General features: G+C 62.0%; 1 protein-coding gene across 4 annotated transcripts; it reads left to right on the top strand.

Annotated features, from left to right (window-relative positions):
- FURIN (furin, paired basic amino acid cleaving enzyme) lies at positions 1–27,689 on the top strand. 4 transcript variants are annotated; one of them, XM_043494148.1, is made up of 16 exons: positions 1–204; positions 3,816–4,185; positions 11,650–11,748; positions 13,227–13,322; positions 14,911–15,039; positions 15,383–15,459; positions 16,007–16,095; positions 16,378–16,541; positions 16,622–16,834; positions 17,249–17,349; positions 21,838–21,941; positions 22,226–22,343; positions 24,284–24,463; positions 24,573–24,697; positions 25,339–25,455; positions 25,646–27,689. In XM_043494148.1, the coding sequence occupies exons 2-16, from the start codon at positions 4,006–4,008 to the stop codon at positions 26,206–26,208; spliced, it is 2,355 nt and encodes a 784-aa protein (XP_043350083.1). In that variant the 5' UTR covers positions 1–204; positions 3,816–4,005; the 3' UTR covers positions 26,209–27,689. The 4 variants fall into 4 exon arrangements, with proteins under 4 accessions (XP_043350083.1, XP_038275278.1, XP_043350082.1 ...); XM_038419350.2 differs by having other exon boundaries at positions 2–204; positions 16,378–16,550; XM_043494147.1 differs by lacking the exon at positions 1–204 and adding an exon at positions 2,400–2,472 and having other exon boundaries at positions 16,378–16,550.
- The last annotated feature ends 68 nt before the right edge of the window (positions 27,690–27,757 follow it).

The raw sequence follows: 27,757 nt of genomic DNA, 5'->3' as shown, positions 1-27,757 counted from the left end.
CGTGGGCCGGGCCGGGCCGAGCCGGGCCGGGCTGACAGCTGCGGCGAGTCACCAGGCGGCGGCCGGGCCTGGCCCCCCCGCTCCTGCTGGGCCGGGCTCGGCTCCGGGGCGGGGGCTCCGGGCTTCCCCGCGAGGTGACGCTGCTCCGCCGCCGCCCATAAAGGGCCGCGGCCGCCAGCCGAGCGGAGCCGAGCGCCGCGCAGGGTAAGACCGGGCCGGGCCGGGCCGGGCCGGGCCGGGGAGCCGCGCCGCGCTCGGGAGAGCGGAGGCCTGGCTCGGGGCTTGACAGCTGCGGCTGCGGCTGGCCGGGCGAGGGGCTCCGGTGCAGATTCCCGGGCTCCGCCCGCTCCGAGGGGAGCCGGCCCAGAGCTGGGGCTGCGGGGCCCGTTTCCCAGCCTGCCTCTGCCCCTCGCCAGCCGCTTGTTCGCGGCGACGCGGGCTGTCTGGGAGCGGCTCCCGAGAGGGGCGGGTGGTCGCGGGCTGGAGGGGTCGGGGGAGCCCTGCCTGGCGGGGCCGTGGGCGACGGGCAGCTGGGGGCCTGTTCGGAAGGTGGGAGTCTCGCTAGAGCAGAAGACGGGCCGAGCCCTGGGGGGAGGCGGGGGTCTGCTCCGCGGCCCGGTTTCGGGTGGCGATGGCACCGCCGCTCTGGGCAGCTGTGACCCGTTTCTGTCCCCGGTGAATTCATGGGGCGGCCCCATGGTGTAGTGGGACTTTACTGCTTTGGAGACCCCAACCTGCAGCCTTGCCCACGTGACGGGGCAGAGCCCCCTCCTCTGGCTCTCAGGGCAGCTTGTGTTCCCTGGGCCTGGAAGGGACCCAGGAGTGCGCTCAGGCTCTTCCCAGAGCCATCCCCCCGTCAGCGTCTTGGCTTCTGAACGGCACCTCTGGCCCCCTGGACACGCTGGGCTTGGACTGAAGCTGTGCTTGAGAGTGGAGCTGAGGGGAGCTTTGCTTGGGGACCACAAAGCATCTTCAAGCCTAGTGCCCCAAACTTGCCAGAGCTGAGGGAGGGCCCCAGTTGGACCGCTGGGCAGTTGGGATGGGATGGGTGGTCTTAGGGGCTGAAAGCACCTGGCAAGTTGCACGGCCAGTCACTCTGAAACGACTGTGTTAGAAGGGGCAGTTCTTCCCGCTTAGGCCAGGCGGCTCCTGACTGCTCCTGTGGGGATGGGCAGGTCTGTGGTCCAGACCCCCCCCATTCTTCAGAAACATGGATCTTTGTGGGGGCTGGGGAGGAAACCAATGGCTGTAAGGTGCTCCTGGCAGGAGAGAGCAGCCTCGCCGGCCCCCACGTGGGTAAAGCGTCTGCTGCCATTAGTGGGCATTGGCTTTGGTGGGGCACTGGAGCAGTCCTAGCTGGAGGTGGGGAGTGCTATACCCGCAGAAGGTGGGCGACTGGGGATGGAGAGGGACTGGCTGCCCCTGCCAATGCTCTCATGGATCAAGAGGAAGTGGTTTGTTTTGGGCCATGTAGTCTTGCTGGCCACGTCTCTGCACTGGACTGCATAATTATCTAGACTTGGTGAATTCCACAGGCTATCATTAAGTGCCAGAGTTTAGCAGGCAGGATTCAAGCTAGGCAGAGACACTGCAATGGCTAACACACCCCGTTATATGTGGATGCCCTATCTAGTGTCAGGTCAGTGGCGTAGCCTCAGCTGTGGTGCTGCCAGTGCAGAACAGCTAGGTGGGAGCCACGCTGGAATCACTGTCTGAACTGCTTCTGTGGCTCCATAATAATAACCTTTTGTGAAACCCTCCCCCGCAGCCTTTCCTCTGGGTTTGTGCAAAGTTGGTCTCTGGAAGCCCAGGTGTTGCTGCCCTATGCCCCAGGACATGCCCCTTGTGGTTTATAGGGTTGCAAGTTGCGAGGGGCAGGCACCGAGGGCTATGCAGTGACTCTCAACAGGTCTCTGGGCCCTAGCATAAGGAATCTAATCCCTCCAGCTCCATGGAAACAGGCACCCACTGAGTGCTAGGGGCTCGGGAGAGCCTGTCTTTGTGGGAGATGGGGCTAGGGCGAGCCCTGCTCTGTCCAACCCTATGGCAAGGGCAGCTGGGGCCAGACCCTGGCGTTCCATGGCACACTACAGCTCTACCCATCAGCCCTGCCCCCACTTAGAAAGGCAGTCACAAGAAGAGCCTTCCCCTCTCTGAGAGGTAGGAGCAAGGGTATGGGTCCCCCTCCTTTCCCAGCGGGAACAGGGGCTCCCTCCTTCCTCATACCCTGGGAGAAGCAGGGCCACGCAGCCAGGGTGTTTCTGAGTCCGTGAGTGGGCTGGGCTCACTGCGCTCTGCTCTCAGCTGGGGATGTGGCGTTAACCCTTCATTGAGGAACATGGGGACACCCCTCTCTGAGCCATCATGACTTCGACTTTGCTGTTTGCTTCTCTTCCCAGGCCCAGGGCTTAGGCTCTTTGTGGGAATCGCTCCTTTTGTTTAGAACATCACCTGGCTCCAGGAACTGGGCGGGTAAGGATCTGTAGTGCCTGGGTCTTAGTGCAGCCCCACTTCATGCCACTTGGTGCAGCCCTTTGTCCCTTGCTAGGTGGCCGAGGCATGGGTCCCTCTCGATCTCCCCTGCAATAATCTTCCGCTGAATTGTAACTAGGTGTCATGGCTTTCATAGCTCACGTTGGGGTTCTTTGCATTTTCCTATTCCCCTCTATTTCAAGGACTTCCTGCAACCCCTCACCTCATGCCAGGGCTGTGTCCCCCATTCTCCCCCCTCCCCCAGGCCTCCTTCGCACACCATTATTACTTCTCATTAGGGTGCCAACATATAAACTGGTTTGGGATGCTGGGCAGTGCTGAGCTGGGGAGAGGGGTAATTTCTGCCATCAGTAGGTTCTTTGATCAGTAGTGATTGCAGGCCTCTGCTAGCCAGGTGCTAGGTGCTCCATGTGATCCCCATTTTCCCCTTCCAGGTTTTCACCTGGATCCATGGGGTTTTGCCCCGACACCTAGCTCTGACTCTCGGGAGTTGAGCAGCTGTGTACTTGTTGCGTGGCAGTCAGACTGAGTATCCCCCTCCCAAGCTGGGGGAAAGTGGCTTCAAGCTGAACTTGACCAGGCATTGCCATGCCTGTGCTGTGGAGTTTGGCCCGTGTCACCTGGGCCTGGTGGCCCAGCTGGGTCGCTGGAGTGGTCACCTGGTGCTGGGGTGTGCTGGGTGTGGTGCTCCTGCATCAAGTGGCTCTCCGGGGCCCCCTGGCTCCAGGTTTCTCAGCACCCTTGTGAGTGAAGGAGCTGATTAAAGGCCAGTGTGGGTGGGAGGGAGGTGCTGGGGCTGCTTGTCTCTCTTGCTGGGTATGGAGACGTTGAGTGTGTTTCTCTCCCCCACCCGCCCCTCCCCCTGCCATGGTTTAGCTGCTTGCCCCTTGCCCAGGTGGGGTCTGCCTCGAGCTGGGCACTTGGGGTGAGTTTTCTGTTTGCTTCTGCCTGGGCAGAGGGAGCCATTTGCTGTCCTCTCCCCGCCTTCGGCAAACATTGCCTGCCCTGCCGGCTGCGTCTGCCTGTTTGTAAGCCTAGAGCATAAACACACATTGGCCAATAGCAGGGTAAACAGCGTGAGATGAGACTGGCCCCCTGGAACTCTGCAGCTGGGAGCTGGGCTGGTGGGCAGGGCCCCACTGTGAGGGATTCGCGTCCTGCCCCCCGTGGGGCGCTGTGCTCCCTCCGGTCAAGGACTGTGCTCTATGCTTGTGCGCTGGGGCCCGGGCAGGCTCTCCTGGCAGTGCTGTGTTGCCGGGGGGCTCGGTGGGGCTGATCGCTGTGGAGAGGCTCAGCCATGACTTGTGCTGCTCTTCCTCCAGGGGACCTCTGATCCGCTGTGGTGCTGTCCAGCCCCTGCCTCCGGCTCGCTGCTCTCAGCTTGCTGCTCGGATGTCGTCCCCATGATCCCCAGGCCGGCTGGAGGGCCAGCCGGGCCAAGTGAGTGCTGAGCGGGGAGCGCCCGCTGGGCACTGGTGTTCCTGGGCCCCGGCGAGAGGCTCCAACCTTCTGATGGATCTGGGGCCCCGTTTGCTGCTCTTGCTGTGGACTCCAGTGGTGGCGGTGGCGTTGCTGGCCCAGGAGGGACTAGGCCAGCACGTCTACACCAACACCTGGGCCGTGCTTGTCCCAACGGGGCCGCAGGAGGCTGACAGGCTGGCTAGGAAGCATGGATTCCTCAATCTTGGGCCGGTGAGTGAGCCTCTCCCTGCTTGGCGCCACCCCCCCCGGAATGGTCCTGTATGCCTGGTGCGCAGCCTGCCCCTTGCAGGCTCTCTGGCTCCTGGCATCAGAGCCTGCCCTGGGGCCACGTGGGGCAGCTCTCCCTGGGGGGCAGGGGCAGTCTGTTTGCACAAGGCCAGGCAGGTCCCTGGGGCCCTGTCAGCGCAGTTCTGACAGGGCCTCTGTTGGCACTCCTGGCTTTGTGTGAGCTGGGGGCAGGGCCTCCCTCTGCTACCCCCTTTCCCCCCCTCCCCCCGACAGGGCTGCCCCTCAGCCCAGCCTGGAGCTGACTTGCCCACGGACTGGGGAGACAGGTGATGCACTCAGGTCTCACCCCTAGCAGGCTGAGTGGGTGAGGCAGGGCTGTGGGGTGGCTGCATCGTGGGGGGAGCAGTGTTTGGGTGAGTCTCTAGGACCCATGCCAGTTGCTCCCCTTCAAGAGAGCTGGGCGCAAAGGTCCAGCATTCCCGTGTGGGACAGCGGGTGCTGCAACCTGCTACAGGAGATCTGGTCAGGCGGGTTGTTGACAATGACTCCTGTGTCCTTCCCCAGGAATGCCTTCTGCAAATGCATGTGTCATAGAATCATAGAATATCAGGGTTGGAAGGGACCCCAGAAGGTCATCTAGTCCAACCCCCTGCTCAAAGCAGGACCAAGTCCCAGTTAAATCATCCCAGCCAGGGCTTTGTCAGCCCGGCCCTGTTTCCCTTCCATCAGTGTGTGGGCATGGGGGCTGAGCACCGGGCCTGGCCCGCATCTGCCCCTCAGCGGGCTGCGTGGGACTCGTGTCTGTTCCCCATTGGCTCTGCTGTCCTCTCTCTTATCTCTGTGCTGGGAGCCTGGCAGCCCCTGCTATCTCCGCAGCACTGGCTTAGCGCCCGCTCCCCGTGATGGGGGCACGGCTGCCGTTCACACCGACGATAGCGAAGGCACCTCTCCAGAGATGTGCCTGGAAGTGAGGTCCTGGCCTTGGCAGGGCCGATGCTTCGTGGAGCTCGTTTGCCTGCTGGAGCGTGCGACGGGCGGGGCGGGGCCTTTCTTGTCTTGGTGGCAGCTCTTTCTTCCAGGCCAGTCCCTGAGCCCCTGGCTCATGAGCAGCGGTGGGAGTGCTGCCCCCAGGGCACTGGCATCATCGCTTTCCCTTGCTCAAGTGTTGTGGGAAAATGTGAAGTGTTCTCAGGAGTGCTGGGTATAGCCCACAGTGGTGTGACGAGCAGAGCATGAAGCGCTACCAGGCATGTGCCTCTGGGTGACCCGGGTGGGGCCTAGCAGTGGGCAGCCGGGACCCCCCACCTCAGGCTGGGTGGAAACTGAGGCTGCCTGGGTCCCCTGAGCCAGCCTGCGCTGTACTTCCCTACTCCTCGCCTGCTTGGTCCCTGACTGAAGGGGGCAAGGCTGTGGAATGTCTCCCTGCTCCTCCTGGGAGCCCTGGTGAAGCACTGCCTGCTGGGGGGCCACTGGGCTAGGACTGCTGGCTGCCCTGGCAGCGGGGTGCTGCTAGTTTGCCAGGCTTCCTCTGGCTGAGGCGTGCGTGCTCAGGAGCACCTGTGTCCTGGGGAGGAGCAGGGGCTTGGGATGTCTGTGATCTGGGGGGCTGGCTCCCTTGGTCAGGCTCTGCCCCTGCACCCTGCCCTGGCAGCACTGGCTGCTGTTGGGCTCTGCCCTAGTGACATGGGGTCAGGCTTTGCTGGAGCCTCAGGCCATGGGGAGTTCCCCTGCCCCCCCATTTACCGTTTGGGGGGAAGGGGAACCCAACTCACCTGCATTCTTGACCATTCTCCTACAGTCCCCCCAGGAGTAAGGGAGGGGTGTCCGGATTGGTGTCAGGTTGGGGGCTGGGCTGCCCAGGTCCAGTTGGGGCTCTTGGCTCTGTCCTTGCACACTGCCCTGCCCCCGCAGCACGTGGCGTGAAGCCTCTCTCTGGTGAGAGTCACCACTACTGCCACTGTGCCCGTTCCAGGGCTTCACAGGGCAAGGAGAGCAACTGGCCAAGCCCCAGCCTCTGCCCTGAGGGTGGGTTGGGGGCAGGGGCTGCAGAGCTGGGGGTGGGGAGTGCATGTGGGTGTCTGACTAGTGGGCAAGGGGGCCTTCCTCAGCTGGCAGGGTGCAGGGCTGTCACTCTGCCAGGAAGGAAGTGGGCGGGGGGGGGTTGAAATCCCTCAGGAAGTTTCACAATTGGTGGCGGCAGGGCTGGGACCTTGCTCTGAGCCATCCGGCTACAGCCGGCTGGGGGGCAGGGAAAGCAGCTGCCTCTGGAATAGCCCGGGTGCCTCTTTCTGCCGGCTCATAAAGGGACCCTCACACAGGGCTCAAGAGCCGTGTGCGCTTGCTGTGGCTGGGGGCAGGGGCTAGCACTTCTCAGAGCAGCCGGTGCCTGGCGTTTGCTCTGACAGTGTGGGCTGTGGTGGGGGGGTGGCATGGAGTGGCCTGGCATTTTCTTTGATGGTGTGGGCTGTGGGGCGGTGGCACGGAGGGGCCTGACCCATGTATAGATCTTGGAATTGGAGTGAAAGCTGCAAACCTCATGCTGGGGCCAGTGCCCCTTGATGCCAGGGTTCCCCCTCTACACCTGGAGCTGCTCTTCCTGCCGGTGCCTCCTCGCTGGCAGTAGGGCTGGTTTGGCTGCCGGAGGGAGGGCTGTGCTTGCTGGAGAGTGTTGGGGCCCAAGGGCACAGACTGCCACCGTGCAGGCGAGTGGGGAAGAGCTGGACTGGAGCTTGCATTGCTGCAGAGCCGGTTGGCTTCTGGAGGGCCAGGGCCTGGGGGAGAAGCTGTCCGGTCTGTGGCCCCGCAGTGCTGGCATGCTGCTGGGTGTGGGCTGTCACTAGACGGTCCTCCTACAGGGCAGTGCTGGCCGCAGGGGCGGAGAGGCAGTGCCCCAGCTTGCTCTGTGGGGTGCCCTGCTACTCAGACTGTGTCTCCTGGCGTGCCTGCGTGTATCCATCCACTGGGGCAGGTCCCAGAGTGCACGGGGGCTGCACAGACCCCTCTGCCCAATGCAGCGGATTTTGCTGAGCCCCAAGCTATGAGCTCAGGGTCCCTTGGCCAGGGCATTCGGTTGAACCCCTGCTTGGGTAGCGTGCCACCTCCTGCCCTTCCGCTCCTCCAGCCGTGCAGCAGCAGCTGGTGAGGCTGGTGCCGAGATCCTGGAGGGAGGAGCAGAGCTGCGTGGGTTTGTGGAGGGGGCTCTCCCCAGCCTGCTGCATGATTGCACTTGGCAACGCAGCTGAAGGATGGTTTTTCTGGCTCATCCAGTTCACTTAATTCTCTGATGAGGCATCACAGACCAGTGTGACACAGGGCCGGGCTGGCACCGGGCTGGCCTGGATCTCCCAGCAGCACCTATCTGCAAAGCCCTGGCTGGCAGGAGGCCAGCAGGACTGGGGGTGAGGCTCAGAGGGAGCAGGACACAGGGCTGTCTCTTAATTTTTTATGTCCATGTGCGGAATGAAGTTTGTTATGTGCACCCATATGGAGATGAGGTGTGACACATAACAAAATTCATGTGGTGGGGGTGGGGCCAAGGGGTTTGGAGTGTGGGAGGGGGGCTCAGGGTTGGGGCTGGGGGTGCAGACTCTGGGGTGTGGCCAGGAATGAGGGATTTGGGTTGTGGGAGGGGGCTCAGGGCTGGGGCAGAGGGTTGGGATGTGGGCGGGTGGGCTTTGAGGATGAGGGGTTTGGGGTGCAGCCTGGGGCTGCAGTGGGAAGAAAGGACTCCCCCCCCCCCCCCCCCAGCCCTCTCTCGCCAGCAGCTGGGGGCTGAGGGAGAGGCGCCTCTCCCCCACTGCAGTAGCTCTGGCGAGGCAGGGCTGGGCGGAGAGAGGGGCGCCCCTCCCCACCGCGGCTGGTCCATGCTTTGGCCAGCAGGGAGGAGCACCTCTCCCTGCTGCAGCCCTGAGCCCTTGCCCAGCTTAGAGGGAACATAGGCTGCCTGTGGGAGGCACCCATCTGAGCACATCACCTGCTGCCAGCTCCGTGCTTCGGTGACCAGCCCAGGGATGCCTGGGTTCCTGGCAGTAACTGCCCTGAGATGGCTGGATGGTGAGCAGGGGTCCCCACCCATAGGTGGGTGTGGGGAGGTAGCCACTTTCCCACATAGCTTCTCTGTGAGGCTCTTCCTGCTGCTGTCTCTGGGGCTGGATGCAGCAGCAATGGGGGAGGAGCCTGTGAGAGCCGGCAGGGGTGGGGAGTGCCTGGCAGTGCCCCCCAAGCCTGGGGCCTGCTCGGAGGGTTCTGAGGTGGCGAGTTGGCTTGGGCGTAGGGCTGCTGCTCGAATGGGGCAAGGAGGGGTGCCATGGTGCCTGGGGATGGCGTGGGGCTCAGGCTGGGCCAGGACAGGGCACTGGTGGAGGGCCCAGTTCTCCCAGTCTCTCTGCTGGCACAGCTGCTAGCGTGGGGGTGCCGTTGTGCAGGCAGAGAACTCTGCAGTGCCCCTTGGCCCCACTGTGTGTCTGCCACCTGTGCCCACCCTGCCCCCTGTCCGCCGGTTCCTACAGCCAGGCAGTGGAGGGCAGTGTCCTCTTGTCTCCCATCTCGGCTCAGCAAATGGGTGTCCGTTCCAGCCTGTTGCCATGGCAGCATGTCTCCTGGGGCCCGTGGGTGCTGGGCCCTGTTGTCCGGCTAGTTCCTGAGGTGATGGCAGGCAGCAGCCCACTCCTGGATCCCTGCTTCCCCATGCCAACCCTCTGCCCCCAGCTCTTCCTGGGCTCCAATTGCACTGGCCTGGCATGCCCACTGAGGAGCTCCCCAAGGGCTGCTCTCCCATCCTATGGCCGGCAGGGGGGCCTCTGCTGGGGGAGGGCAGCAGGCAGGGTCAGCGGCCCTGGGCCAGCAGTGCCTGGGCTGGAGCCCTGCCCTGGGTATGGCCCGTTCCCACAGCCTCGGGGGCACTCAGTGCTGGGCCTGGGGGCTTGTTCTGGAGCAGGGCTCCTGCAGGACAGGTGGCTGGCTGGGGCTTAGGCTGGGCTGCCTGCTAGCATTGCAGCTCAGTCCGGGCAGACCCTAATGCTGTCGGTGACCAGGCAGAGCTGGGAGCTGCTCTGGGGAACAATGGGCCCCTGTTTCTGGCCCAGGCAGGCGAGGTGGGACGTGGCGCTCGCTCGGCTAAGGGCAGCTTATGAAACCAAGTAGCTTTTCTCTCCCCCGGCTCCCGGATCATGTGGCGCTGGTCGCATCCCTTGCCTTCCGCCTGACCAGGACCACGGCCCCACTGACGGGATGCGTGGGGCCCTGTCTCTGGCCTTCGGCACCGTAGCCCTTCCCCCAGCATGCTGCTGCGTGGGCACAGAAGGAACTTGCCCAGGTCACACAGGCAGAGCAGCCCCCCGAACCCAGAGCTGCTGGACCCCATGGCCACCCTCCCTCTCTGGACTGCGTGCGCAGGGCAGCGCTTGGCTCTCTGGCTGGGGCCCTAGCTCAGGCGGAAGTGGGGGGCCGTGGAGCCCATGGTGGCAGCGGGGGACTGGAGCTGCAGAGGTGCCTGTCTCCACCCGATGGGCTTGTGCGGGAGCCACTGGCGTGTGCTGTGGCTGCTCTGGGCAGGAAGCCAGGCTGTGCAGCACCTGTGCTGAGAGGGCAGCCGTGCGGGGGAGCAGAGCCCAGCTGCTGCCTCTGCTTGGGCCCCAACACCTGCTCTGGGAGGATTTGCAGGCGCCCGGTTGGCCGTGTCTCCTGTGCTGGGCAGGGTCCTTGCTGGAGTCTCTTCTCTAGAAAGCCAAGGGGCCCACAGTCACCTCTGCCCCTGCCCAGCTCCCCTATGGCTCAGCGCCTGCCTCAACTCGTGTCAGCCTGGGCAGTGGGGAGGGGTGCCATGGTGCCCGGGGATGGCAGTGGGGAGCAGCACACAGCCTGGGCCAGGACATGAGACCTGCCTCCTTGGGATGGGCAGCAGGTGCTCCCCGAGAGCAGCCCCTGTGAGGCAGGGGCCGTGCGTGCTCGCCGCAGAGAGGATGCGGTTTTGGGCAGAGGAGCAAGCCCTTGCTCCCACCCCAGCCAGCACAGCCTGTGGGCAGCGCTCAGGGGCTCGCCTCACTGGGGTGCTCTGGGGGGCGTCTGACGTGGACGGGGGGTCTGTTCCCTTGCTGGTGGGGTGGGAGTAGGGAGACCACAGCTCAGCAGCTGTTTGGGAGCAGCCAGGAGGCCCCAGCTCCGAGGTGAGAAGAGCAGTCCAGGCATGGCCGTGTGCCGAGACTGGGGGTTCGGGTAGAGGCTACGGGAGGCAGCATCCTGGCAGGTTGGGCTGCAGCTCTGCATGGGGCAAGTGGTCATTGGCACAGCAGGGGTATGGGTGCAGGCTCCTGGGCTCTCTGTAGTGGGTGGGAGTGGGAACGGGGGTCTGTCTCTTACCTGGGCCCATGTCCCCCGAAGCACTGGCTTAGGGGGACGTGGGGGCAGCTTACTATGTGGAGTGCTGGGTAAAGCCGGAACTGCCTGGCCCTGGGTATGGCCTGGGAGCAGAGAGGCCCTGCCCTAGGACTATTGTCCAGCACACGCCCACAGAGCACCCCGGGGTGGGGAGCAGCTGTGGCTGAGGCCAGGTTGGAGGGCAGGGAGGCTGACTCGTGGCCAGCTTCCAGGGTGTGGGGAGGTGTATGGGGCTGGAGAGGGAAGGGTTTACAAATAACCCATGGGGAGGCTCTTTGGGGATCCAAGGCCATGCTGGAGCCAGGCCCATTCCGTGTGGCGGGAGCGTGGGTGGGCCCAGCAGGCAGGCCCAGCAACGCCATTTGCAAGGCTCAGCTTTTCCCACGGGGAGCAGGAGAAAGCCCTGTCCAATACCTGCACGTGGAGCACTGGCCAGGTTCGCTGGGGAGGCTGGGCTGCTCTGGCTGGGCTGGGACTTTGTCTTCATGTTCACAACTGGAGCCCCGACCCTAGCCGGGCACAGAGCAGGGCACGGTGGCACCCGCAAGGCAAGGGCTGCTAGCATGGGGGGGTGTTGTGCACCCCTCCCCTCAGCAGGCTGCAGGGCCACAACCTTGGGGGGATCCATGTTTTGTAAGGCCAGGATACATCCCCGGAGGGAGGGAAGGCTTGGCTCAGGGCTCTGATTGGCTGCTCCAGTCCTCTCCGTCTGCAACCCCCACTGCACCCTCTCCCTTTGCCCACCCCCAGCTGCCGCACTTAGTTACTGTGAAAGAAACCAGAACGCAGCCAAGGTCTAGCGTGCAGACCACGAGGTGCTAGCCCATGGCTTGCCCAAGCACCTCCAGTGACCCTCCCAGCCCTGCTGCTGTCCCCTGCTCTGTGGGCACGGGCTGTCTGTCCAGCACCGTAGGACATGTAATAAGAGGGCCAGGGATGGGGCAGGTCTAGTCCAGGCTCCCAATCCCTGCTCTGCCCAGACTTGCTGGGTGGCATGGCAGGTCGGGCCCTGGGGAGCCGGGGCGGGGCTGGAGGGCTCTGTGCTGGTCTCACCCACACTATCTGTTGCAGATTGTCGGTGACTATTACCACTTCAGGCACCGTGCAGTGGTGAAACGTTCCCTCTCGCCCCACCGGTCTCGGCACAGCCATTTGGCCAGGGAGCCCCAGGTAGGTGGTGTCTGCCGTGTTGTCCTTGCTGCGCCGCTGGCGGGGCTGCTCCCTGCGCCCCCGCTGGGAAGCTCCTGGTTGAAGGGCTGAGTCACCTGGCAATGGCAGTTTGGTCCCAATCGCCAGCCTGCGTGGTGCCCAGCGCTGGGGTGGGCAGGTGCAGGGCAGGGCTGGGGTCATCAGCAGAGTTGAGAAGGGGACCAGGACTGTGATCACAGTAGGCTCTGGGTCAGAGCTAGGGGGTCCAGGGCTGGAATAGCAGGAGGCTGGGGGTCAGGGCTGGGGGGCACTGGCACAGCTGGGGGTCCAGGGCTGGAATAGCAGGGAGCTGCGGGTCCAGGGCTGGGGGGCACCGGCACAGCTGGGGGCCAGGGCTGGAATAGCAGGGGGCTGGGGGTCAGGGCTGGGGGGGCACTGGCACCGCTGGGGGTCCAGGGCTGGAATAGCAGGGGGCTGGGGGGTCAGGGCTGGAATAGCAGGGGGCCCAGGCCAGTCACGGTGTCCGAACCCTTTTCTGAACGGGCTCCTGGGCTGGCATGTGCCAAGGCTGGTGCCGAATGCAGGGGCCCTGAAGGGCGGGGAGGGGGCATGGCTTCATCTGGCACTCCAGCCTCAAAACTACAGAGGGCTGGAGACTGGTTCCTCTGCCCTCCCACCCCAGCATCTCTGTGGGCCACAAACTTTGGTGGTGGCTTCAGAGGTGCCCACGTAGTGGGGGAAGGTGCTGGCTGGATTCAGAGCTCTGTGCCGCTGCTGTGCTCCCTGGGGAACGGGCAGGGCCTTGGTTTTCTGGGCGGGCAGGAGGGGAGGCGATGCCTGGCGATGGAGGTCCTGCTGTGAGCACTGCCGTGGGATGCTGGCCGTTCCTGTGCAGGATGCTGCCCCTCAGGCCTTTGCCCCGAGAGCTTCTTAGCCAGGGGCTGTGGCAGGTTTGGCCCAGCAGCCCGGGCCCTGTGCTGGCAGCTCTGTGGAACACTGCCTGTGGTGTGTGTTGGAGAGAATGCCAGCCGAGAGCCTGTGCTCGTCCCTAGCAGGATGGTGCGGGCCCCCGGCCAGGCCTGGGAGCAGGGCTGACATGGAGCCAACCCATTGCAGCCACTCCTTCCACTGAGTGAGAGAACACCCGCACTGGGATTTCCTCCTCCTGCCTTCCTGGCCCCGCTGAGCCCCGGACAGAGCTGCAGCCTTGCCCCTTTAGTGTGCCTGCCTCCTCCCGGAGTGCCCCCTCCCCCTCGGTATTGCACAAGCCCCATCATGCCCTTGCCAGGCAACCTCCTCTGTCCTGCTCACTCCTGGGGCAAGAGGGGGCTTGTATAGCCTGAGGCTGGGTGGCCAGGGCAGTGGCAGCTGTGTGCCAGGCTAGCTGGGGTCAGTCTCGGGTGCCTGTAGCCGCTGGGAGGAGCGGATGCCCAAGCCTGAGCTGGCTCCTCTGTCTGCTCAGCGGGGAGCGCTCTTCACTCTCCTCTGTCGGTCTCTAGGTGCATTGGCTGGAGCAGCAGGTGGCAAAGCGCAGAACAAAGAGAGATACCTTCACGGAGCCCACAGACCCCAAGTTCCCTCAGCAGTGGTACCTGGTGGGTGATGGCTGGGGCGCTGTGTGCAGGGGAGCGGCTCAGATGTGCTGCACTGGAGGATGGGGAAGGGGGGTGCAGTACAGGAGGAGTTGGAGGGGCTGCAGTAGCTGGGTTCTAGTCAGCTGCTTTGCTTTGTGCCGGGCATCGCCCTGCTCGTGTCTGTTTCTCTAGCTGGAACATGGGAATGGCCAGACGAGAACAGACACTGTGGGCCATCCAGCTCAGTGTCCTGTCGCTGCCTTTGGCTGGGAGCAGCTGCTTCGGAGGAAGGAACCCTGCAGCAGGCTGTTCGGGGGCCAGGCACCGTTTCCTCCTCCCCATCCTTTAGGCCAGTCAACGCCCAGAAGCGGGAGCGGTTACATCCCTTCCAAAGCTCCTGTTTTCATTCAGGCCTCGCTATTATGGCCCTGTTGTTGTAGGAATAGTGGGGGGCTACAGGTTGTGATGGGGGGCAGCGCCTGCTGGGAAACATCTGCAGCAGGCTGTCTGGGAACATGTCTGCACTGTCCGCTTCCCCTGCGGGGCGTGTGGGAGGACTGACCACCCCTGAGAGGGGACTTTGATCCTGGGGCTGTGTAGCTAAATCTGGGGTCGAGTTGCATCGGGGCCCGGGAGGGTCACTGATGCCCTGCTGCGGAGGGGGGCTTCCCAGCCTTGCAGCCCCCACCTAATTCCTTCATTCCCGCTAATGGCACATGGCTGGGATTAGCAGAGCCAGGGCCAGCTCCTGCTCAGATAGCCCCTCCCCCAGCAGCATGTCAGCCCCTCACCAGATGCCAGATTTCCCCCCCCCCCCCCCCAGCACAGCTCCCTAGGCTCTCCTATGCCCCAGCTCTTAAACAGCCCCTTGGAGGAGCCCTTCAGTGTCCCAGACCCTAAGGGGTCCTACCTGTCCTTCAGGGCAAGGCACGTGGCCCCCCCCACCTCCGAGCCCAAGCCTCTGGGCTGCAGCCCTGCAGCGTCTCCCCAGGAGCTCTGCCCTGCCAGTCCAGCTGGGCCGAGCTGCAGTCTCTGGGGGAGTGATGCCCAGCAGCACGTGCCTGCAGCGCCGGCAGGCAGCCTTGTCCCATCAGAGCAGGTGTATTAGTCCCTGTGCACAGCCTGGGAAGGCCTTCGAGCAGCACAGAGCTGCCCTGGTTCAGCCATTATCCAGTCTGGCCAAGCCAGGGCCAGCAACCCCTAGAGGCCGGGGTGAGTGCCGACTAGTTGCAAGTATCACCCACCCTTGTCCCACCACCTAGTAACACGTGAGTCCCACCACTTGAGTAACACATAGGGGAAACTGAGGCACACACAGTATTCAGACAAAACAGTAGGAACATACTCACTTGGTCACAGTGGGGCAGTATTCTCCGGGGTCTTTCCACTTGCCCCGACTCCCCTAAAGGGCCAAATCAAGTTAGCTGATTTCATGTCTGATTGCAGCTGATGTAGCTTGGGGGTGCACCCTTTCTGTTACCTGTACGTTGGTGTAGCTTGCAGACAGTTGTGGGAGCTGCTGCTCCATGACCCTCATTGGGGGTTGCACCGCCCCCCACCCCTGGGTCTTTCAGGGGTGATCAGTGGATTTCTGGGTTTGTTCCTCTAGTACAACGTGAACCAGCGGGACCTGAACGTGCGGGGGGCCTGGGAGCAGGGCTACACCGGCAGGGGGATTGTTGTCTCCATCCTGGATGATGGCATTGAGAAGAACCACCCGGACCTAGAGGACAACTATGTGAGTAGGGGCCACCACGCTCATGTGCAGGGACTGCCCCTGTGCTGCACCATGCCCGCAGCTGGGCACATAGCATGCTGGGATCTGTCGTCTTTGAAGCCCATACTTGCCACTCAGCTGCAGCCCCAGGCTCCTGGCACATGGGCCTGGCCCTAGAGTCCAGAAGTGTGGTGAGGCAGCCCTGGCTGCGAGAGGAATGAAGTCTCCCCCCTCCCATGCCATGGGCAGGGGCTGACCTGTGGTTCCCTGAGCTTGCTGTGAATCACAGCACAGCCATGGGCAGCTGCCTGGCCCAGAAGGGAGCGTGGGGCTCTGCTGAGCTGACAGAGGTTCTGTCTTCTAGGACCCCGGGGCCAGTTTTGATGTGAACGACCAAGACCCAGACCCACAGCCTCGCTACACACAGATGAACGACAACAGGTGAGGGGGTCCAGAAGTCGTCCGCCTGGGGGCGTGGTGCTCTGGATGGGGCCTGGCTGCTCCAGGGAGCCTGCCCTGGGTGGGGAGCGCGCCCAGTGGGCTGGATGTTGGAGGTGGGGGGTGAGCTGAGGAGAGGCAGGGCCCAGCTGTGGAGGTAGCCTGATTCTATTCAGGGGCTATCGAGGTGGCTCAAGCCCAGGAAACCGGGTTCCAGGGCTTGAGCGTTTGCAGCTGGTGGGGAGTGGGGGTAGGCCTGGGGAGCCCCTGTGCCCTGGCAGAGCTGTACCCACCTCCTGCCTCCCCTCCCCAGACACAGGCTCATTCATTGCCAGCTGGAGCTGAGTCGGGCTGTTCCCGTCCCCCTTTGGTCCCTGAACCCCGGGCGCTGGACAGGGCAGCCTGGCTGGGCGGTGGGACAGCGGCCCCGGCTCCAGGGTATGTGTGCAGCAGCAAGAGGCTGCAGCTCGGCCCCTGGGACTGCGGGGGCCCAGACTGTGCTCCCTGGGCTTTGCTTCTGACCGTGTTGTATTGCTGTTCCCTGATGCAGACATGGCACCCGCTGTGCCGGTGAAGTGGCTGCTGTGGCAAACAATGGGATCTGTGGCGTGGGAGTAGCTTACAACGCCAGGATTGGAGGTGGGTGTGTGCCCGGGCCGGGGCTGGTGGAGAGCCTCTGCCTGCTGCTTCCCATGGCCTGAGGCCTGATGGGTGAGGATCTGGGGCCCTGGCCTGCCTGCCTCTCGGGCCGGGATGGAGACCCTGCATGGGGCTTGTGCCTGCAGGCACGAGTTTGCAGGCCAGGGGGAGCCCATGCCCATCCCAGAGCTTCCACACTGGGGAGCCAGGGGTCTGCAGGGGGAGCCCCTCGAGCCACAGAGCCTTTGCTGGAGAAGCTGGTGACGTCTACTGTGGCTCTAGGTGTGCGCATGCTGGATGGGGAAGTGACCGACGCTGTGGAGGCCCGCTCCCTGGGCTTAAACCCCAACCACATCCACATCTACAGTGCCAGCTGGGGCCCCGAGGACGATGGCAAGACGGTAGACGGGCCGGCCCGGCTGGCAGAAGAGGCATTCTTCCGAGGGGTCAGTCAGGTGAGCAGGAGGGCTGGGCTGACTGCGGGCTGCCATGGCTGGGGCCTGCCTCACTCTGTGTCTTTCTACAGGGCCGGGTGGGACTGGGCTCCATATTCGTCTGGGCCTCTGGGAATGGAGGCCGCGAACATGACAGCTGCAACTGCGATGGCTACACCAACAGCATCTACACGCTGTCCATCAGCAGCACCACGCAGTACGGCAACGTGCCCTGGTACAGCGAGGCCTGCTCCTCCACCCTTGCCACCACCTACAGCAGCGGCAACCAGAACGAGAAACAGATTGTGAGTCCAGGCTAGGCGGGCACCAGGCCAGGAGGAGGGCACGCTGGGAGTGGCCATCTCTTTCTTTGGACTGGCTGGGCGCAACACCAGGAGCAGGGCAAGCCGCGAGCGGCAGTCTGTGTTGGCTGTGCCTCCAGTGAGAGCTGAGGGCAGCCCTTTGGTGGGGCTGAGCCCTGTCTTCGGAAATGGTCTTGCAGGGATCCTGAGGGACGGGGCTTCTGGACACTGTGGCCCCAGGAGCTGCTCCCAGGTTCACTCTTGCTAACCCGGGGAGATCCACACTGCTCCACAGTTGAGTGGGGAGGGGCCTGTCCCCCAGGCAGTTTGAAATGATGGCAGTGGTGGCAGTGCCCGGGGTTCACAGGGACTGGGGTGGGAGTACAATGGGGTCTCACGCCTTGCCTCTCCCTGCAGGTGACGACTGACCTGAGGCAGAAATGCACAGAGTCGCATACAGGGACCTCTGCCTCGGCTCCACTGGCTGCTGGCATCATCGCGCTTACCCTGGAAGCAAAGTAAGGCCAGGCGAGGGCTGCAGTGGCGGGCTGGGTTCCCCACGGCACAGCATGAATCATAGAATCATAGAATATCAGGGTTGGAAGGGACCCCAGAAGGTCATCTAGTCCAACCCCCTGCTCAAAGCAGGACCAAGTCCCAGTTAAATCATCCCAGCCAGGGCTTTGTCAAGCCTGACCTTAAAAACCTCTAAGGAAGGAGATTCTACCACCTCCCTAGGTAACGCATTCCAGTGTTTCACCACCCTCTTAGTGAAAAAGTTTTTCCTAATATCCAATCTAAACCTCCCCCATTGCAACTTGAGACCATTACTCCTCGTTCTGTCATCTGCTACCATTGAGAACAGTCTAGAGCCATCCTCTTTGAAACCCCCTTTCAGGTAGTTGAAAGCAGCTATCAAATCCCCCCTCATTCTTCTCTTCTGCAGACTAAACAATCCCAGCTCCCTCAGCCTCTCCTCATAAGTCATGTGCTCTAGACCCCTAATCATTTTTGTTGCCCTTCGTTGTACTCTTTCCAATTTATCCACATCCTTCCTGTAGTGTGGGGCCCAAAACTGGACACAGTACTCCAGATGAGGCCTCACCAGTGTCGAATAGAGGGGAACGATCACGTCCCTCGATCTGCTCGCTATGCCCCTACTTATACATCCCAAAATGCCATTGGCCTTCTTGGCAACAAGGGCACACTGCTGACTCATATCCAGCTTCTCGTCCACTGTCACCCCTAGGTCCTTTTCCGCAGAACTGCTGCCGAGCCATTCGGTCCCTAGTCTGTAGCGGTGCATTGGATTCTTCCATCCTAAGTGCAGGACCCTGCACTTATCCTTATTGAACCTCATTAGATTTCTTTTGGCCCAATCTTCCAATTTGTCTAGGTCCTTCTGTATCCTATCCCTCCCCTCCAGCGTATCTACCACTCCTCCCAGTTTAGTATCATCCGCAAATTTGCTGAGAGTGCAATCCACACCATCCTCCAGATCATTTATGAAGATATTGAACAAAACGGGCCCCAGGACCGACCCCTGGGGCACTCCACTTGACACCGGCTGCCAACTAGACATGGAGCCATTGATCACTACCCGTTGAGCCCGACAATCTAGCCAGCTTTCTACCCACCTTATAGTGCATTCATCCAGCCCATACTTCCTTAACTTGCTGACAAGAATGCTGTGGGAGACCGTGTCAAAAGCTTTGCTAAAGTCAAGAAACAATACATCCACTGCTTTCCCTTCATCCACAGAACCAGTAATCTCATCATAAAAGGCGATTAGATTAGTCAGGCATGACCTTCCCTTGGTGAATCCATGCTGACTGTTCCTGATCACTTTCCTCTCCTCTAAGTGCTTCAGGATTGATTCTTTGAGGACCTGCTCCATGATTTTTCCAGGGACTGAGGTGAGGCTGACCGGCCTGTAGTTCCCAGGATCCTCCTTCTTCCCTTTTTTAAAGATGGGCACTACATTAGCCTTTTTCCAGTCATCCGGGACTTCCCCCGTTCGCCACGAGTTTTCAAAGATAATGGCCAAGGGCTCTGCAATCACAGCCGCCAATTCCTTCAGCACTCTCGGATGCAATTCGTCCGGCCCCATGGACTTGTGCACGTCCAGCTTTTCTAAATAGTCCCTAACCACCCCTATCTCTACAGAGGGCTGGCCATCTCTTCCCCATTTTGTGTTGCCCAGCACAGCAGTCTGGGAGCTGACCTTGTTAGTGAAAACAGAGGCAAAAAAAGCATTGAGTACATTAGCTTTTTCCACATCCTCTGTCACTAGCTTGCCTCCCTCATTCAGTAAGGGGCCCACACTTTCCTTGGCTTTCTTCTTGTTGCCAACATACCTGAAGAAACCCTTCTTGTTACTCTTGACATCTCTTGCTAGCTGCAGCTCCAGGTGCGATTTGGCCCTCCTGATATCTTTCCTACATGCCCGAGCAATATTTTTATACTCTTCCCTGGTCATATGTCCAACCTTCCACTTCTTGTAAGCTTCTTTTTTATGTTTAAGATCCGCTAGGATTTCACCATTAAGCCAAGCTGGTCGCCTGCCATATTTACTATTCTTTCGACTCATCGGGATGGTTTGTCCCTGTAACCTCAACAGGGATTCCTTGAAATACAGCCAGCTCTCCTGGACTCCCTTCCCTTTCATGTTAGTCCCCCAGGGGATCCTGGCCATCTGTTCCCTGAGGGAGTCAAAGTCTGCTTTCCTGAAGTCCAGGGTCCGTATCCTGCTGCTTACCTTTCTTCCCTGCGTCAGGATCCTGAACTCAACCAACTCATGGTCACTGCCTCCCAGATTCCCATCCACTTTTGCTTCCCCCACTAATTCTACCCGGTTTGTGAGCAGCAGGTCAAGAAAAGCACTCCCCCTAGTTGGCTCCCCTAGCACTTGCACCAGGAAATTGTCCCCTACGCTTTCCAAAAACTTCCTGGATTGTCTATGCACCGCTGTATTGCTCTCCCAGCAGATATCAGGAAAATTAAAGTCACCCATGAGAATCAGGGCATGCGATCTAGTAGCTTCTGTGAGTTGCCGGAAGAAAGCCTCATCCACCTCATCCCCCTGGTCCGGTGGTCTATAGCAGACTCCCACCATGACATCACTCTTGTTGCACACACTTCTAAACTTAATCCAGAGACACTCAGGTTTTTCCACAGTTTCGTACCGGAGCTCTGAGCAGTCATACTGCTCCCTTACATACAGTGCTACTCCCCCACCTTTTCTGCCCTGCCTGTCCTTCCTGAACAGTTTATAACCATCCATGACTGTACTCCAGTCATGTGAGTTATCCCACCAAGTCTCTGTTATTCCAATCACGTCATAATTCCTTGACATCACCAGGACCTCCAGTTCTCCCTGCTTGTTTCCAAGGCTTTGTGCATTTGTATATAAGCACTTGAGATAACCTGTTGATCGCCCCTCATTCCCAGTATGAGGCAGGAGCCCTCCCCTCACAGACATTCCTGCCTGTGCTTCCTCCCGGTATCCCGCTTTCCCACTTACCTCAGGGCTTTGGTCTCCTTCCCCCAGTGAACCTAGTTTAAAGCCCTCCTCACTAGGTTAGCCAGCCTGCTGGCAAAGATGTTCTTCCCTCTCTTCGTAAGATGGAGCCCGTCTCTGCCCAGCACTCCTCCTTCATGGAACACCATCCCATGGTCAAAGAATCCAAAGCCTTCTCTCCGACACCACCTGCGTAGCCATTCGTTGACCTCCACGATTCGACGGTCCCTACCCAGGCCTTTTCCTTCCACGGGGAGGATGGACGAGAACACCACTTGCGCCTCCAACTCCTTTATCCTTCTTCCCAGAGCCACGTAGTCCGCAGTGATCCGCTCAAGGTCATTCTTGGCAGTATCATTGGTGCCCACATGGAGAAGCAGGAAGGGGTAGCGATCCGAGGGCTTGATGAGTCTCGGCAGTCTCTCCGTCACATCACGAATCTTAGCCCCTGGCAAGCAGCAGACTTCTCGGTTTTCCCGGTCAGGGCGGCAGATAGATGACTCAGTCCCCCGGAGGAGAGAGTCCCCGACCACCACCACCCGCCTTCTCCTCTTGGGAGTGGTGGTCGTGGAACCCCCAACCTCAGGACATCGCATCTCATGCCTCCCAACCAGCGGAGTCTCCTTCCGCTTTCTCCCCCCAGACATATCATCTGGTCCACTCTCCGCATTGGTACCTGTGGAGAGAACATGAAAGCGGTTAGTTACCTGTGTCTGTGTTACTGGAACCCGGACATTCCGCTTACCTCTTCTGGAGGTCACATGTTGCCAAGCTTCTTCACTGGCCTCTTGGCTCCTCTGTGCAACCTGCTCTATATCTTTAGAGCTTTGTGCCCCTAGAAGGCTATCCTGAGTTTGGTCCAGAAAATCCTCAGTCTCTCGTATACAACGCAGGGTCGTTACCTGTTGCTCCAGACCTTCAATCTTCTCTTCCAATATGGAGACCAGCTTGCACTTTGTACAGACAAAGTCGCTTCTGTCCTGTGGAAGAAAGACAAACATGGCACATCCAGTGCAGGTCACAACAGCTGAATCCCCCCCCTTCCATATCACCTACCTACTATGAGCTTCCTCAGAGACGTTGGCAAGATGTAAGCCTCACTGGGCTCACTCCAGGCGAACTCCCAGGCAAACTCCTGCTGTGAGCTGCTCTGCTGTCCCCGCTGCTCCGCTGGTTCGCGAGGCTCTGGCTATTTTCAAACAGCCAGGCTTCCCTGACGCAAACACACAGACACCCTAATGCCCGCCCCCTGCAGGCTAGCAGCCAATCAGACACTCACTCAGGCTCTCTCCCTGCCCTCCCAGCAAACACACGCTCGGATACTTCCTCAGCAAGCAAACACACACACTCGGATACTTACCAGTCCCAGGCAAACTCCTGGCAGGGAGCACCCTGGGCGTCTGATTTGGGTATCCCGGGGAGGTGGGAGTTAGGCCCTGGCAGGACCTTGGCCATGCATGCTCCAAGCCCACCTCTGTCTCTGCAGTAAGAACCTGACCTGGCGGGACATGCAGCACCTGGTGGTGCGGACCTCGAAGCCGGCGCATCTCAACACCAATGACTGGGCCACCAATGGCGTGGGCCGCAAAGGTAACGTGCTGCCCAGCCCCCTCCCTTGGGCTGTGATCGTCTGGGCATGGCCGGCGCCGCCCCACAGGCCCCTCCCGTGTGTGCACAAAGTGCCCAAATCTGCCTTTGGAGCCCCTGGGGAGTGGGTCGGGGGGGCCACAGCCCATGGGGTGTGCGGCTTGCCTTGGGCAGGGCTGGCTGCAGGACACATGAGAGGCACCCCCCAGTGCCCAGAGGGGGGCGCCCCAGGGACCTTTCCTTGTCCACCCAGGGCCCTGCGCCTCACCCTCTCTCTGTCTTTGCAGTCAGCCACTCCTATGGCTACGGCCTGCTGGACGCGGGGGCCATGGTGACCCTGGCCAGGAACTGGACCACGGTGGGACCCCAGAGGAAGTGCATCATCGACATCCTCACTGAGCCAAAGTGAGGGCTGGTGTGTCCCGGGGTGGGAGGTGTCACCAGCACTGTGCCCAAGCCCTCAGTGTGGCCAGACAGTCCAACAACTCCTGGGTAGAGCCCAGGCGTGCTAGGGTGGGCAGGGCTGGGCTTGGAGCTATGCTCTGCTCCCTGCCTGGCTGATGTGGGGCAGAGCCAGAGAAGGGCCTGCGTTTCCCCCTTGGCAGGCTGCGGTCGGCGCTTTGGGCAACCTGAGCTGAGGGGAAGACTGGAAAGAGACCTCAGCCAGAGCATTGGGGCTCCAGAGACTGGCCTGGGTCTGCGGCTCAGCCCTCTTCTGGCTCCCTGCCCTGGGGCTCATGCCTGCTGCAGGCCATCTGGCTTCCCTGGGGAGTGGCTGGGCCAGCGCTGCCGGTGAGTGCCACTGCCCTATGCAGAGGGAGCCGGGGTCCCCGTCCTGCATGCAGAGTGGTGCTGGGCTCTGCTGCCTGCACGTGGCTTGCCAGCGCCGCTCCCTCGGGCGCTGTGGTTTGGGAGCAGCCAGCATGAGCTGGTGCTGGACAAGGGTCTTCTCAGGGCTCACACAGAAGCTTCTTTCACTTGTGCTTGCCCATCTCCTCAGTGCTTGCGCTGTGCCCTGTGTGGCTGGGATTGGGGTACTGAGTGCTTCCCACAGAACTTGGTGGGCCTGGACAGCAGCAGCGCCCGTCTCTAGCTCCACTTGTCCCTCCCTGCTTGCTTCCCAGGACTAGCACCCTGGGATCCGCAAGTGCTCCTCAGCCATGCTGGCACCCACAGCCCCTCCATTGCGCAGCATAGACGTGCCAGGCTGAGCGCAGCCACCTGGCATGCTAGGAGGGGAACTCAGTCAAGAGCCACCCAGGGCCCCCCATCTCCCCTGGCTGCCCCATAGCTCTGGGCTTCTCTAGCACCCAGGTGCTCTCTGAAGTTCCCTGCCACCGCAGCACCGGCTGGGCCCTGCTGGTCTTCAGCCTGGCCTGGCAGCTTTGGGGAGAGGGAGGAGATGTGGTGCCCAGGCTGGGGAGCAGGAGCCGGATGCTGCTGTCTCCACTGCAGGTGAAGAAAGGAATCATTCATGGCTGGCACAGTGCAGCTATTCAGGACGGGGAGGATGCAGTCACTGAGCAGCCCCCTGCCTTCCAGGAACTGGGCTGGTTTGAATGTGGTGCCCATATTGTGGGGGGAGCTAGCGCTGAGCTGGGGGAGCTATCTGCCTGCTGTGGCAGAGGAAAGGCCAGGAGGTCCCATCTTGTCCATCCCAGAGCCAGACCTCTCAGGGAACATCTGTGCCACAAAGAAAACCCCATGGCTGTGTCTGAGCTCACAGGGCCCTAAGCTGCAGTGTAGGTGTTCTGGAGCCCGGACTCTGGGATCCTGCAAGTGGGGAGGGTCCCAGAGCCTGAGTCAGCTGACCTAGGCCAGCAGCGACTGTGTATTGCAGTGCAGACATACCTTAGCCCCTCCCCAGAGCCAGCTTCATCTCCCAAGGTCGTGCCAAGCCTTGTCCTGTCCCGCGGGGCTGTGTTCTGACCTGGGTGCCCAGGATCAGGAGGGTCTGACTGTTACACAGGCTCATCTTCAGCTGCTGCTCAGCCCTACCGGTCCCCCACACAGCTCCTGGGCCCCAGGCTGCCCTGAGTGGTGGGGCTGGGTTCTGTGCCCCAGAGTGGTGCTGGCACTGCAGCTGGGGACCCCTGCCCAGGGTGGGGGCCTTCCCTAGCCGCTGCATTCCTGGCAGTGGCGGGCGCTCAGGACCACGTCCTGCACCTCCTGTCTGCTCTTCCCTCCAGAGCCCCAAGGGTTGTTGCTTGTGAGCTGAGAAGGCAGCAGAGTTGGTATTTCCCTGGGACCTCGGCTCGGGTGCGGTGGGGTGGCCCTCTCCCTGCTGTGTGGGGGCTGGCGCCCCCTGCCGGCTGCGCACTGACTCCACCTCCTGTGCTCTGCAGAGACATTGGGAAGCACCTGGAGGTCCGGAGGAAGGTGGATGCCTGCTTGGGGAAGGCCAGCTCCATCGGCAGGCTGGAGCACGTCCAGGCCAGGCTGACTCTCTCCTACAACCGGCGTGGTGACCTGGCCATCCACCTCACCAGCCCCATGGGCACCCGCTCCACCCTCCTGGCTCCCAGGTAGGGCCCCGACTGCCATAGCCTGGGGGCTGTCCAGGTTGCTGCCCATGTGCTGTTAGGGCTGTGTGTCAGGCAGCAGGCCTTGCCTCACCTCTCCCTCGTCCCCCAGACCCCATGACTACTCGGGTGATGGCTTCAACGACTGGGCCTTCATGACCACGCACTCGTGGGACGAGGACCCCTCCGGCGACTGGGTGCTGGAGATCGAAAACACTAGCGAAGCCAACAACTACGGTGCGTGCAAGGGGCTGCAGGCTCCCTGGCACCTGCCGGCTGCTGCCTCAGTTCTTGCTGTGCCCTTCTCCCCCCCCCCCCCCCCCCCCGTTGCTGGAGTCTGCTCCCACTGCTTGCCTGGTGCGGCACACGGTCACAACCGGTAGGCTGGCATAGTGCATGCTAGGTGCCATGTGCTGAGCAGAGAGATGGTCGCCCCGTGGCCACAATGCCTGCGCTCCAGCAGTAGCTCCAGGGTGCTGGTGGCTGCAGCACCACAGCGTGGCATAGCAGGGGCAGGGGCGCCTGAGACCAAGCACGTGGGAGAGGGAGGACGGGGTGGGGGACCTGGATCTGCCTCGGAGGGACTTGGAGTAACTTTTCGATTCAGAGGCCCCATGGCGGCAGTGTGCTTTCCTTGCACGGGGTAAGCCCAGGGCCCCCATCCCAGCTGCTGCTGCTGGACCCCCACTCCAGGTCTCACGCCGGTCATGTGGGGCTGTGGGCTGAGTGCACAGCCCCTGGGCTTCGATGGGCGTGGGAGGGGGTGTGATCGGCCCTGTGGCCAGCAGAGGGCACCAGGATGAAAGCCAGGCGGGTTAGCAAGGCTGAGTCCAGGGGGGGGTCCCTGGGCGCTCCTCACCCTCTCCCTTGGCCTGCAGGCACCCTGACCAAGTTCACGCTGGTTCTGTACGGGACAGCGACTGAGCCCACCAGCCTCTCCAACCGGCTCGAGAGCAGCGGCTGCAAAACCCTCGCCTCCAGCCAGACCTGCGTGGGTGAGTGAGGGGGCTGGACGCCTGCTGCTGGACAGCCAGGCTTAGGGCAGCTAGGGAGGGTGGGCAGAGCTGTGCTCAGGAGCACCCTGACCAGCCGAGCCCTGGCGCTGCCATGGCCCATGGGGCAGGCATGTCAGTCTGGTGCTGGCAGAGCTCCAGGCCGAGTGCTAACCCACCACTGTCCCCACAGTGTGCGAGGAGGGCTTCTACCTGCACCAGAAGAGCTGCCTGAAGCGCTGTCCCCCCGGCTTCACGCCCAGCCTGCAGAGTGCCCACTACACTCTGGAGAACAGTGTGGAGCCCAGCCCCCCTCACCTGTGTGTGCCATGCCACGCTTCCTGCGCCACCTGCACGGGGCCCGTGGCCAACGCCTGCCTCAGCTGCCCGGCCCACTCTCACTACAACAGCCTGGACCTAACGTGCTCTCACCAGATGCAGAGCAGCCGCGCGTCGCCTGCCCTGGGCAAGGGTCAGCCCGAGGCACTGCCCGCCTCCAGACTGGCCGTCCTGGTGGCCAGCCTCAGCTGCGTCTTCATCGTCCTCATTTTCATCACAGTCTTCCTGGTGCTGCAGCTGCGCTCGGGCTTCAGCCTGCGGGGCGTCAAGGTGTACTCCCTGGACAGCGGGCTCATCTCCTACCGGGGGCTCCCCGCGGACCTGTGGCAGGAGGAGCTGCCCTCCGAGTCAGAGGGTGAGGACTGCGAGGTGCACAGCGAGAGGACTGCCTTCATCAGAGACCAAAGTGCCCTTTGAGCCCCCCGGCCCCTCCCTGCCCTGCCCTGGCACAGCCCCCGGGCCAGGGAAGGCTGAGGGGCCCTGGACACTGCCTTGTCCTGCTCGGGTGAGGGCTTCACCAGCTGCTGGCACCATCCTGTGGGCACCTCTGCTCCTGGACAAGGGCAGAAGCTGCCCAACCTGCTCTAGGGAGGGCCCCCTGGCACCATCCTGGGCTCTCGCCCCCACAGCATCAGGCCCAGCCTCCACTTCTTTCTTTTACCTCGCCAAAGTGGTTTTTAGCATGCCCCCCGCCCCGCTGGCCCCATGGGCCTGGTGAGGGTCTTGTCTGCCAGCCCCGCCTGTGCCCGTCACACCCTTGTCCTTGGGCAGGGGAAGACAGATGCGTGTCTCTCAGGACTGGGGCGCCCGTCTGCTCAGGCTGGCTCTCCTGGCTGCCCTCAGGTGGGGCACTGTGTCTCCATGGGGGGGCTCTGGTGAGGGGGTGATGTGCTGTCTCCCTTTCCAGCCTTGGGCCCCCCCCCAGACTTGTCCCCATGTCAGGCCCAGAGCACTGGGTAAGCCCTGTTCTCTCTGTGACTGTCTCCCTCCTGGGGACCAGCAGGGCTCCCTCAACTCCGAGGCCCTGCCCGGGAGTGGCAGCTGTTTCCTTCTCTCTACAGCAATAATGGCTGGGCCACTGGCAGGGTTTCGCCAGAGCCGTGGCGCTGCCTGGAGGGAGCATGAGGCTCTGCGGCGCTGAAGAGCCAGGAGCACAGTCTCGCCCGGGGCCGGTCCCAGGGTCCCCAGCCCTGCGGTGGCATGCGGCAGCATCCCCACTGCTCCCCGCCTGCTGGGGAAGTTTCCAGGCCCTTGTCCCATGGTCCTAGCCCCCTGCTGTCCCTGCCTACGGCTGGCTGGGGGCCGGCTGGCTGGGGGCCGGCTGCCCTTCCCTCGGCCATGCAGTGCATGGGGCTGGGCTGCTGGTACCCTGCTTGCTGGACTCGGGCCATGCAGCCTGGCTCAGTCCCTGCAGCCCACCGCAGAGGCACCAAGTCATGCCTGCCCTCCCCCTCCTGATGTGCCTTGCCCCTCCCCCGTGGTGACAATCTGTTTTGCTCCCCAGCTGGAGCGCGCGCCCCCCCAAGTCCCCTCCTTGTTCGCAAGTCATTTGCTCATGATGGCAGGGCAAGGCCTGGCCCAGGGTAAGTAGGGGGAGCTTCAGCACAATATGCCCCCTGCAAGGGGCCTGAGCACCAAGCCCAGAGCTGCATACCCCTCTGCCCCACCATGGGCCTTGGCTGTGGGTGCAGCATACTTGCTCTAGCCCCTGCACAGGCTCTAGCCGGGCCGGGGGCAGGGCCCCCACACCTGGTTTTTATCATAACTTTTTGGTGCACAGTAATTTTTTCTTGTAATTTAATCAGGTAGGCGTTGCCTCCTGCCCCCGGTTCTTAATTTAATGGTTGTGGATATAACGCTAGAAAGACTGAGTTATTAAATGTTCAGAACTATGCAAACCAGCCGCCTTCCTGAGCATGTTCTATGCCCCCGCCTGGGCAGGCTGCCCAGTGTCCCTATGGCCCCT

The sequence above is a fragment of the Dermochelys coriacea genome, chromosome 10 (assembly GCF_009764565.3).
Source record: "Dermochelys coriacea isolate rDerCor1 chromosome 10, rDerCor1.pri.v4, whole genome shotgun sequence".
Lineage (NCBI taxonomy): Eukaryota > Metazoa > Chordata > Testudines > Dermochelyidae > Dermochelys > Dermochelys coriacea.
The sequence above is the reverse complement of the archived record's forward strand: the minus strand, read 5'-3'. Positions and strand labels throughout refer to the sequence as shown.

Excerpts from the sequence above, each read along its gene's own strand:
- FURIN (XM_038419350.2), top strand. The coding sequence starts at position 4,006 with ATGGATCTGGGGCCCCGTTTGCTGCTCTTGCTGTGGACTCCAGTGGTG. Across the intron at positions 11,749-13,226 it reads ATTTGGCCAGGGAGCCCCAG|GTGCATTGGCTGGAGCAGCA; the intron begins GTAGGTGGTGTC and ends GTCGGTCTCTAG. Across the intron at positions 16,835-17,248 it reads ACCAGAACGAGAAACAGATT|GTGACGACTGACCTGAGGCA; the intron begins GTGAGTCCAGGC and ends CTCTCCCTGCAG.